The sequence below is a fragment of the Balaenoptera borealis genome (genome assembly GCF_965194805.1).
Source record: "Balaenoptera borealis genome assembly, chromosome: 14".
Lineage (NCBI taxonomy): Eukaryota > Metazoa > Chordata > Mammalia > Artiodactyla > Balaenopteridae > Balaenoptera > Balaenoptera borealis.
Window position 1 is genome coordinate 62,625,075 of NC_138875.1, and position 12,280 is coordinate 62,637,354.

At 53.4% G+C, this 12,280-nt stretch overlaps 1 protein-coding gene and 1 long non-coding RNA gene across 2 annotated transcripts in view; both read left to right on the top strand.

Moving 5' to 3' along the window:
• Positions 1 to 4,281: 4,281 nt before the first annotated feature.
• Positions 4,282 to 12,280, top strand: part of IMPA2 (inositol monophosphatase 2) — a 28,276-nt gene continuing 20,277 nt past the window's right edge. The window contains exon 1 of the mRNA XM_082354863.1: positions 4,282 to 4,497. Coding sequence (XP_082210989.1) covers positions 4,402 to 4,497 — 96 coding nt within the window. The 5' untranslated portion in view covers positions 4,282 to 4,401. The remainder of the gene's footprint in view (positions 4,498 to 12,280) is intronic.
• LOC309611060 lies at positions 4,509 to 8,672 on the top strand. Its single transcript, XR_014234309.1, has 2 exons — positions 4,509 to 5,247; positions 7,995 to 8,672. It is a non-coding gene; the product is annotated as an uncharacterized lncRNA (long non-coding RNA).

The window sequence follows — 12,280 nt, forward strand, 5'->3', positions numbered from 1 at the left end:
TCACAGCCATCTACTCAGCTCTGCATTTTGACACGGGGCTAAGACTCTGCAGGTCCCTTTGCCAGCTGGCTCCCTGCTAGGCTCCACCAGCAGAGGCCTGGAGGAGCTGGGCGGCTGGAGGAGGGAGCAGGGCCTGCTCGCCTACTGTCTTGACAGCACTGCACCCTGAACCAGCCTGTCCGCACCTGGCAGAGCTGGCAGCTCCCACAGGCAGCAGCCCCTGGCACCCCTCCCTCCCAGCAGGTTCTCGCAACCCCAGCTCTGAGGCTGGGAGCTGCTTCCTGCCTTACTACCTCTGCGGCCTCAGTTCTCTTTTTTTGCCTTTTTACCTGCTTATCCAATTTCTTTTATTCAATTCTCTCTGTTGAAATACCCAGTGTTGTTTCTGTTGTCCTGATCGACCATGATTGATGTCATGCTGGGAGTGATGGTCCAAGAAAGCAGACTCACAGGTCAGGCCACGGGACTGATGTGGGCAGGGAAGACCTTGAATGCAGTGCCAGGCTCCTTGCTGATGAGAAGCGGCCCGTGGTGGCCGCGCATCACTATCAGTCAGGTGATCACCCGTGGTTCGTTGTGATGAAGCATTGACTGGCCTGTCTCAAGGACCAAGAGGCTGTGGCCCTTGACCATTAGGGCAGCAACGAACATTCCTGGGTGGTGGCTGGGGGGGCCTGCAGCCGTGTTTAAGAAGGAAGCCAACATGTGAGGGCACGGCTACAGGAGTGGGGATTCGGACTCTCCTGAAAACTAAACTCAGTAACTTCTTGGTTTGAACGTGTGCGAGAAAGCACATTCTGAAATGCCCTTAATCACGTGTTAAAGTAGATAACTTGAACGAGATACCCCAGGACGACCCGCCAGAGCACAGTTGGACCGCTAACCTAAGCAGCTTTAAGTATCAGGGAATCTTAACACCTGCTCCTCAGTCCAGGCACCTGCTCCACGCTCGCAGTTACTCTCTGAGAGCCAAACGGAGGGGTTTACTTCGACCCCAGTTACATTTTCCTTTGCCAAGCCGTCCACAAAAGTCCCTGAGGCCTTATTCTGTTATCTACTGTGAGTTACCTCTTAGGTTTGTCAGCTTAAAACTGACACATGCTTTTGTTCCTTCAGTTCTAAAAGCAAGTGCCTACTAGATTCAAAGACAAAGAAAAGCAAATAATTGCATAATGTGTCTAGGTCTGCAGCCATTTGGGGAGTTGCCGGGACCTAGGGGCCTGGGAGGGGCCTGGGGAGGCCTAGGAGTGGAAAATTACTGATTCTGAGTCAGAGGAGAGGCAAGGTCTTCAAGGTCCCCAGACAAGGTGGTCTTGGCAGAGACCCTGAGAAAGGGGATGGAGGTGCCTGGGCCGGGCTCACAGATGTGCCCAAAAGCACGGCTGGGGAAGTGGATGGGGAGGCTTCTGAGTCTTGGGCTGAACTCCCTCCAGAAAATGGCAGCGCGCTGGCCGAGTCCCAAGTCCAGTGCGGGGAGGGCAGACCCCACCCCTGTGAGACCTGCCAGGTAAAACTCTGTAGTTGCCTATGGTCAGGTCTGAAAAATCACACGTGTAATTTTGACCTGGAGCCAGACTCCTCAGAATAAAGTTCAAGTAGGACATGATTTCTCAACCCCAGGGTTATTATCCTTTTGCGCTGAACAATCCTTTGCTATGGTGTGTGTGGCGGGGGGAGAGTTGTCCTGTGCACTGGGGGATGTTTGGCAGTTTCCCTGGCCTCCATCCACTAAGATCGTCTCGTGTGTCTCGGCACACAGTCAGCGTGGAGGAGGGTGGATCCAGATGACGGGAGGGGGTGGGGGGGCCCACCTGAGGCTAAGAATGACCAGATGTCATACTGGGATTCAGATGAGATGAAACAAACAACAAACTCATCAAATGTCCAAACCAGCCATCGTAGCCCTGGGAAATAAGATCAAAATAACTTGGGGAGGTAGAGAAGTAGGTAGAAGAAACGAAAACTTGGACATTTTATTTATTTAGACTTTGCTTTGTCCCAGAAAAGACAGGAGGGAAGGGACTCCCAGATTAATAAGGACAGAGGGGGAGGCATAAAGGAGACAGTCTCTCCTGAGTGCCCTCCCACCTCTCACCGCCCCCCCGCCTTTGGCCCAGCTTGGGCACCTTGCATGCCACCTCCTGATAACCAGAGCACCCACCTAGGCTGCACCCTCAGGTGGGGGTGGGAAGGGGCAGTTAGGAAATCATTTTCCAGGGTGGAGCCTGGTACTCTAGGGGCTACCAAAGTTACTGTGGTTCCCCAGGGCCCCTGGAAGAGGCAGCGAGCAGACTGGCATACAGGGCATGATGGTGAAGGAGCATTTCACGTTTCCACAGCGAATCACCATTAAAGCACGGGAAACTTGGATAATCCATTAGAAAAGGCTGATTTCAGTATTCAATGATTAACATATTTATTAAGCACCCATTATAGCTAAGCAGTATGGTGATCACCTTAGGGTACATTGGTGAGCAAGTCTTTAATAACAGAGGTGCCAAATATTCACAACAGCCAAGCCATGGAAACAACCTAAGTGTCCATCGACAGAGGAATGGATAAAGAAGATGTGGTACATAGGTACAATGGAATATTACTCAGTCATAAAAGAGAATGAAATAATGCCATTTTCAGCTACATGGATGGACCTAGAGATGATCATACTAAGTGAAGTAAGTCAGAAAGAGAAAGACAAATACCATGTGATATCACTTATATGTGGAATCTAAAATATGACACAAATGATCATATCTACGGAACAGAAACAGACTCACAGACATAGAGAACAGACTTGTGGTTGCCAGTGGGGAGGGGGCTGGGAGAGGGAAGGATTGGGAGTTTGGAGTTAGCAGACGCAAACTATTTTATATGGAATGGATAAACAACAAGGTCCTACTGTATAGCACAGGGAACTATATTCAGTATCCTGTGATAAACCATAATGGAAAAGAATATATATGTATAACTGAGTCACTTTGCTGTACAGTAGAAATTAACACAACACTGTAAATCAACTATACTTCAATGAAATTAAAAACAACAACAAGAAGTACCAAGCACATGTATGTTAACCCGTATTATACTTACCAAAAATATTTTACAGTTGAGGAAACTGAGTCAAAAGAGGTTATTTGTAACTTGCTCAAATGCACACAGCAAGGAAGGAATGAGGCTAATACTTAAAGTACTTAGGAAACCTGGGGGCACCAAACTTCACACTAGTTAAAACCACATGATTCTGCCTTAAGATTTTTGGAAGTTAGGCAAGGAAGTTATGGTCTTTTTCTCTAGATGTGTGATAGGCTGGACTCCATGTGAGTTTATCTGAGCCCCAGGTTGGTCCGGGCCGGGGTTGGGGGGTGGGGGTGTGTTCAGAAAGGGTAGCTGAGAAGAGGCCAAATAGAAATGTCCTAACTTCCTAATTTTGCTTTGTGCTGGGAGTAATCTCTAATGAAAACCTGCCATGAGGATCAGCAACTGAATACACTTAATTTTAAAATGAAGCATCCGAAGCACAGTCTTAAGTATTTTCAGAAACCAACTCCCTATTTGACAATCATGAAAAACATGAACAAGAAAGATGGAGCGGAGCCTGCCCTCGGCTGCCCCAGTGCGGCCGGGCGGAGCGGGCAATTCTCCGCCAGTTTCCCCACGTGTAGGGCGAGGTGGCCGGGCGACCCTAACACACTCCGTTTCCTGATTCCTCCTTGTTGTTTGTATTTCCACCTGTCTCTCGTTCCTACACCTAAAGCCTCTCCACCGGGTGTCCAACGCACGGTGGGCACAGACGAAGGCTGACCGTGTGAACAGGGTCCCGTCGGGGTGCACGCGGTCAGCGCCTGTTACAGGGCGGGCCGGGCAGCTCCTGAGCTCCTGAGCTCCAACTGTAGGAGGACCGCCGCCCGGTACTCGCGATGAGCGGTACTCGCGATGAGCGGTGCCCGCGGCCAGCGGCGCCCGAGGTGCTGCCCGGCCGGGTCCGCGCGGGGGACGCTCCTCGCTCGCGGCCACACCCTCGGGAAGGGCTCTGAGCTCCGCGAGGGTCCGGGCCGGGCCCCTCTCCCGCCACGCGGCCCTCAACTTCCCACAAGCTGGACCCAGCTTCAGCGGGGAGCCGGCGGGGCGGGGCCCGGCGCTGTGCGGGCGGGGCTCAACGCCAGTCGCGCAGGGAGAGGGATCCAGGGCGGGAAGGAGCGGGGCTCGGCGCGGGGCGGGGTTTGCGCAGGAGGGCGGGGCAGGGAGGGGCGAGGGGCGGGACGGTACGCTGGGCGCTGCTCCAGGGCCAGGCGCAGCTACAGGTCTGCTCCCCGCCCGCTCCCGGTCCCTCGCAGGTCCTCACGGGCGGGCGAGCGCGGCCCAGGCGCGGAGCGGCGGGAGGCGCCGGCGGGCCCGAAGGCCGCGATGAAGCCGAGCGGCGAGGACGGGGCGGCGCAGGCCGGGGGCCCGTGGGAGGAGTGCTTCGAGGCAGCGGCGCAGCTGGCGCTGCGGGCTGGACAGGTGAGCGCGCACCCGGGAGCACGGCAGGCGCACTCCCACTTGGGGCAGAGCGGACGCAGGGCGTGGGCGGACGGAGACCCCGAGGGCCGGGCCGGGACCTGGGGGCGCGAGCCGCGGAGGGGCTCCGCGCAGCCTACCGCACACCTGTGCACCTGCCACGCCCGCGCCGGGACGGGCGCCCTGGATCCCGCGGCCGGGAGGCGCGGGCCGGGCTCGGGGCGCAGGGCGTCCTGGCGGGAGCGGGCGGGTCAGGGCGCGCGGACTGCCTCGAATTTGACCCAGTGGGCGGGACACGGTGCGGTTGCCCCGGGTTAGAACCCCTACGCGTGGTGGTCGGGCGGACAGCCTGTCCTCGCGCATCCGGAGTCTAGAGGGTTCGTTCCACTCTGCGTTTGGAGGAACTGCTACCCGCACCGGAAGGGTGACGGTCAAGCAGCGGAGCTGAAGAAACCTTCAGAGGGCAGCCCCTCTCTTCGCACTTTCCTGTGTGTTTTGTTCCCCCATTTCCTCGGTGCTTCACGCCTGGGGTTCCGCGGGCCACGTGCGGCGGCGAATGGGGGGCGCTGGGGGAGGCAGGGCGCAGGGACCGCTCGCTCCCTGCTCGCGCGTCAAGGCTCTCGGCTGCGTTCCTGCGAGCGGAGCGGGAGGGTGGACAGAGGAGGAGCCCTGCGCGTAGACGGATTTTCTGTTTCCAGCGGCAGTTCCTTTTCGGTCTGAAAGTGCCCCACGGGCTAAAGTCCTGCATTTGAAGTGAGTCCTTAACGTGCACAGTCACAGTGCGGTCCCTTGGTCCCCTAGAAGTTAACTTTCAACACTAGTGGACCCTCCCTCTGTGAGACTTGATCCTTGGGGAAAAGGAGGGCCCCAACCTTACCTGCTGCATTGATGGAGCTCATGGCTTCAGGGCAAACGTTCTTCCTGGAAAGCTGGTCCACTGTGTGAGGGGCGCGCTTGCCCTCCCCCCTCCAGAGACCCTCACTTCCTCTCCAGAGTGAGCGTCTTCAGGATATTTGGTAACTTTTAGGTTCCACCATACAACTTTTCTTCTTTCAGCTTTGAGAAGAAGCCAGTTTAGAATTCAGACACCACTGTGTAAACCCTGGTGAGTTGTTACGGGTTTCTGTGGTTTTTCAAATTTAGATCCTTGAGGAAACAGAAGGGTTTTTGAACCCCCCCCCCTTTTTTTTTTAACAAATTTACAAATGCTTACACAGAACTTGCAATATAGCAGGCACCGTTCTAAGGGTCCTGGGAACTTTAACTTATTTAAGAGATAGCTTCTGCTTTTGCAACTTGCCAAGAACAACAGAAAAAGCTTTTTTTGACAGTGGGGAAGGATGCAATAAGGATTCTGCCATTGGGTGTCTGATCAGGGGGCCCAGAACTCTGGGCTCCCTCCTGGGCATTATGCTGATGCTTCCTGCCTGCCAGGCAGTGGCGGGGAGAGTGGCCGAATTGCCTGTGGCTGGGACGAACAGAAGCCACACAGGGTCATCCTAACCCGTGTAAAGAGGGACAGACTGTCTTAGTAATGTTCTGACAGTAACAAGGTGATGATTGGAGAAAACCTGGCCTGTAGCCAGAAAGCCCCAAGAGGCATGAAGGGTGGTTAGTGGTGATTCTTGGGAGTCCTCCTTAGCCAGAGGCACATTTGGTACAGGTTCTGTGGCCTTGTGGCCCAACGTGCCCGCCCTCTCACGTTCAGCTGTTTTATTAAGTCTGCTACTCCGGAGACAGCTCTGTGTGCTCCACCGAGTCTGGGTTCTCTACGTTCAGAGGGAGTGCCCTCCCTCCCAGGAGACAGTGTCTGCCGTCCATGTTTCAGACATTGGTTCGGGTCAGGGCAGCCCTGGACGATTTGCTGCCACCTCCCCTCTGCCGCATCCTGAGAGGCCTCCCAGACCCCTCCTTCCTTGTCTCTCCACCACCCATCCCTGTGGTGCCCCTGAGAGGCATCCCTTCCAGTCCCAACCACCATACCACTGCAGAAGCCCCTCCCTGGCTGCTGGGCTTTGGGGAGGGGGGTGACGTCAGCCCCACACCATCACCACCACAAGTACACAGAGTGATATTCATTGAAATGGGTATTTATCATCTTTTATGTGATATGTGAGCAAAAGTATCTTAGAAAACTATGCTTTTTAAGTTGACCTGCAGGGATAGATCCAGGTTTTCTTGAACCTGAAGTTTAGACAATTTACAGGCCCTCTTTAAGAGAAAAAATACAAACTTACAAATTCAAAATTAGATATAAATGTTTATTTAGAATAAGAAAGATCACAACAGCATAAAATTTAAGATGCTAACAAATATAACAAAATACATAAGAATAATTTTTTAACTGCTTCTCAATCTTCTGTAATACTCTTTTCCCATTTTTGGCTTTATACTCTTTACATCTTTGAATGACAACGATTTTGTAGTATTTTCTATGGAGAGACTAGAAAGGTAAATTCAGGCTTTCCTGTAGGATGGCTCATTGAAATTGATTACTATGATTTAGAAAAGTTTAATTAGGCTTCAAACTTGTTATTGGTAGGGTCATATAAATGTTTAGGATTGCCATCAAATTTGAGAATCCTGTCAGTTTTATTTTACATATTAGTTGTCAGACAGGGAAGAATTTTCCAGTGTGCTCTGAGGGGATGCCCTATGTCTGCCTCCAACTGCCCGGAGCAGAGGGGCACAGCGGGGGCTCTGACCCAACATCCCTATTTGTCTGGCTTGCATTGCCACAGGTGTTTTTGTTTGTTTGTTTCTGTTTTTTTGTGTGTGTGTGTGGCTGCATTGGGTCTTCATTGCTGTGCATGGGCTTTCTCCCTAGTTGCGGCCAGCATGGACTACTCTTCCTTGTGGTGAGTGGGCTTCTCATTGCGATGGCTTCTCTTGTTGGGGAGCACGAGCTCTGGGGGAAGGGGTTCAGTAGTTGCAGCACGTGGGCTCAGTAGTTGCGGCACAGGAGCTCAGTAGTTGTGGCTCAGTGGTTGTGGTGCACGGGCTTAGTTGCTCCGCAGCATGTGGGATCTTCCCAGACCAGGGCTTGAACCCGTGTCCCCTGCATTGGCAGGTGTACTCTTAACCACTGTGCCACCAGGGAAGTCCCCACAGGTGTTGTCTTGATTTGTGATTTTATTTTTTATCAGTTATTCACACAGGGAGTTTAAAAAGTGAAATACTGCTAAAGGGACTGTCGTGGAACCAGCAGTGTCCTGTCCCGTGTCATCCTCATCCTTTTCCCCAGAACTCACTGTTTTCAGTTTTCTGATAGTTACACCCATTTTCTAAATGGTAGCTCTGTTTTTGCGTCATCCTCATTAGACACTGTTATGTCCTGTTGCTGCGTTACCTGTTGGTTCCATTGGTGCCTGTGCTCACGTGCTATGACCACATGTAGCACACGGTCAGGCTGGGTAGCATGGTTGTATTACATATTCTTTTCTTTCTTATGCAACTGGTGTTTTCCTGAAGGTTAAAAAAATTTTTTTTTATTTGCTTAGTTTTCTACACACCTACCAACAGCCATCTTCTGACTTCCCAACAAAATTTTTGATGATCTCCTTGGTATAGACACTCATGGGTCTCGCTGCTGGGGACACGTGGTCCTCACACCTTCATGTGCATCAGAAGCACCTGGAGGGCCTCCACGGCAGGCTGCATCCACCACAGGGTTCCTACTCACCGGGTCTGGAGTGGGGCCGAGAATGAGCACTTCCACCAAAACCCCAGCTGATGCTGTCCAGCTGGGGATGGCACTTTGAGAAACACTGCTGTATGTAGTATTTTGTTACGTGACTATATGACAGTTTATTCATTCAACTCTTGAAGAAACTCTGGATAATGTCCAGTTTGGAATTATTAAGAATAATGTTGCTCGTCCAGCACTCTCGCATGTGTCTTTTGGTTACCTCCGTATGCATTTCTGCTGAGGATAGATTAACAATAGGAGTGAAATTGCTGTGTCATCGTGTATGAAATTCTGCCAGGTGGTTTTCCAAGGCGGATGCAGGGATTCACGATTCCCCAGCAGGAGGTGAGGGTTCCTGTTGCCTCATCTCTCAGGCGACACTTGGTGTTGTCTGTCTTTCCATTTTAGCCCTTGTGACCGGTTTGAGGTGGTGTTTTACGGTGGTTTTAATTTGCATGTCCTGTATGACTAATGAACTTAAGTGCCTTTTTATGTGTTTACTGGCCTCTGTTTTTAAAAGGGTGGTGCTAAAACAGGTTAGAAATGTATTCATTCACACAACAACTATTTGAGTAACTCTGGAAAGGACCTTAACCTTACTCTGAGTGTGATTGAGGTTCGGGGTCGAGTGCCATGTGGAGCCCTGCAGGGTGATGGGGAGACCACCCTGGCTGCTGCTGGGGTGGGGGTGAGGCTGCAACGCCACAGTGGGTGGGGCAGAACCAGATCTCCGATGGAAGTGATTAGAATATTCCAAGTGAGGGATGAGGGTGGATCTGACTGGGGGTGGTGAAGAAGGTGGTAAACAGATGTATTTCGAAAGCAGAGCTGCCAGGTTTGCTGCCGGATCGGAAGCGGGTGTGAGAGGAGCCAGGGGTGCCTGCAGGGTTTGGGCCTGAAAAACTGTCCAGTGGATTTGCCAGAACTGTAGGGGGAGCAGGTTTGGAGGTGGAGGTCAGGTCCTGTGTTCCGCGAGCTGTGAGCTGTTGACCTTGAAATGCCGGTGGATCTCTACGTGAGGGCCTTTGGGTGGAGAGTTCACGTGAGAGGCTCAGGGTGGAGGCGCCAGCTTGGGAGCCGTCAGTCGGCCTGGGCTGGTGTCTCAGGCCAGGTCCCGCCCTGGACGGGGACAAGCAGGCTTGTCTGCCCTGGGCTCTCCGTAGGCGGATCCCAGGTCGAGCTCCCGGCGTTTGCTCTGGGAGATCCCAACCTGGCGGGACGTGGAGGTGGAGGTCCCCCTGCTGTCCTGGCTGAGGATGGAGGGGGCAGCTGGTGACCTCACCATTTCCACTGTCAGTCCTGGCCTTGTCAGCCCCGGCCTTGTCAGCCCCACCTGCACCCGCGCCCCAAGCCTCCGCAGAGTGGGGTCACCCATATTGACAATTGTAACACTTTCACCCACATTTGAAGCCTCAGCCAGGATGGAACTTGTGAGATAGCAACTGGCAGGTGAAGCAGCAGCCCCACTGGCACACATGGGCTGAGGGTCCAGGGACAGTCTATGGAGAGCTCTCTCTCACGCAGAGAAGGGTTTGTGTTTTCCGTCTGTTCTGGCCTTCAGCTGATGGGGCCAGGCCCACCCACATTCCAAAGGGCAATCTTTACTGATTTACCGATTAATATGTTCATCTCATCCAAAAACGTCCTTGTAGAAACACCCAGAATAACATTCAACGCAGTATTTGGGTACCCCACGGCTCAGTCAAGTTGCCACATAAGATTAACCATCACATCACATTCATAAGTCTGGAACCTGAAACATGGCAGTACCGCCAGGCCCACATCTGCAGAGGAAAGATGTTGCCTGTTGAAACCCCACTTCCACAGACTTCTCCGTGTGCGTTCCATGGGTCCCCGAGCTCACACAGGTTGCTCCGTAAGGATGGGTGATAATCGTATGGTCGACTTGGGGACAGTAGCATACAACCGAGATGGTTCACAGACAAGAAAGAGGCATTTGGACATGTCTCTGAATGACACCTCAGATGCTGGAGCTGATGGGGTTTGAAATTCAGGCTTCAGTGACTTAAGTCCCATGTTTTATATATTAAACATTAACAGAATGTTATTTCGAGGGAGAGATCCAGGCCAGGAGGTCTGTGAAGTGCAGGCTTAGCTAGTGAGTAGCTGAAAAACATTAATTAAAAAACAGCACACACTAACTTATTGCTGGCAAAATGAGAATGTTTAAAATCCCAAGACTGAGAGAAAACAGATGTGGTAAAGGGTTTTAGCAGGTAACTCACCCAGAACCCCACAGGCCTTTCCCCTGAGGATGCGACTGTGGTTAAAAGGCAGGGCTGACTGAGTCTCGTAATGATTTATTTAAAAACAAGACACTATCCCCACCTTTCCTCTCAGTGTAGGAAATTGTCTGAATTGAACTTTTCTTAACCTCGTACTGAGATTTGTACATTGTATATGTGGTAGGTTTGGGGGGTTTTGTCATAAGGCGTTAAGTTTTGTGAGGCCTCGGCCCCCTCAGATGGATGGATGGGCCTTCAGAGGAGTGGATGGGGGAGTGTCTGGGGCCAGGATGGCCAGCTCATCTGAAGGGCAGTGTAGTCTGGGACGATAATTCAGAAACGGGATCTAAATATCTGGGAGTGTAACCGGATGAGAGGGAGGAGTCGGGAATGGTCTGCAGGTCCCTCCCAGGCGTCCAAGGCCCGAAGGAGCAGCAGCCAGGTGGCCGGGAATGCGGGTGTGGCCTGCCCTGCGCTGAGGGACACAGGCCCACAAGGAAAGGATCATCACACAGCCATAATAAACACTAATAGAAGCGGAAAAGAAATCCTTATAAAAGGACACGCTCTAGCATCCTCCTCCTGGATCCGTAATTTCCGTCCTTTGCATGATCTGTGGCTGGGGGCCTGGCTCCCCTGGGAAGGAGCCCAGATGACATCAGGACACCCCACTGCCCCGGGCATGTCTCCTCTCCGTTGGATCCAGAGGATGGAGAGGCCAGGGTGCTCAGATGAGGCTTCATGAGAGCACTTGCTGAGCGTCTTCCCGACTTAGTTACCTGAGCCCCGTGTGCACCCAGCAGGTGTTCTCTGAGACCCCACCATGTGTCAGGCTGCAGAGCCCTCCTTGGGGGTGGGTTCAGACACTGGGCAGACAAGGGTCCTAACCCGGGAGCCAGGAGCGCACTTGCAGGGTGAGCGCCGGCTCTGTGGGAAGGTGACATCCCAGTCACAAAGGAGGAGTGCTGGGGCCAGGGGAACCTGGCGTCCAGTGGGAAGGGGGTGGGAGGGTGGGTGATGGGTTCGGTGCAGCAGGAGGGGCAGGGGATGCGGGGGCGCAGAGGTGGGCCAATGGGCTGGCTCCTTTAGAGTCGGGGACAGAGGCACGGGGTCCTTTCTCCCCGCCCCTCCCAAGTCCAGTTAGAGTCTGGGAGGCAGGCTCTGCTTCCCGAGTCACCGAGGGGCCCGTTCCTTCCCGCCACTGCTCTGACCCCGCTGCTCTGACCCCGGCAACCATGCCCAAGTCATGGCGGAGGGAGTGGAAGGGCAGGAGGAAGTGCCATGCCAACGGTGGCCCTTTGAGGACGTGACTCGGGAGTCACACGCATCGCTTCCCCTCACGTCCTCGGGGCCGACCTTGGTCCCAGGGCCACACCTGCCTGCACAGGAGGCTGCGATGCGGGCTGCCATGTGGCTCGGTGCCCTGCTAACCTTGGGCTCTGTTCCTAGAAGGAAGAGGACCAGCTATTCGGGTCCAGTTGTCTCTGCTCCAAGCCAGCCCACAGAGGCCACTGTGAGCTACATCAGGGGTGACTTTATCCTCGGGGTGACAGGGGGCCATATGGTGCTTTATGCGGGCCCAGGCTTAGAGAGCCCTTCTGGCTGCGCCGCAGGGAGTGGACGTGTGGGGGGCCCCAGAAGGCAGGACGGGGTGGAAGCCAGAGGGTGATGGGCTTCGAGGGCAACAAGAGGCGAAACAAGACAGATCAAGGGGTCAGTGTTCCACAAGCGCGTGAGGTCCGGTTGGAAAAAACGGTGCTGAGTCTGTTTAAGTAGTCTGAGGTGTAATGTACTGGTGACTTGAAGGGTTTTGCACCTCGGCTGTGTGCCGGGCACGACCCTAGACACCAGG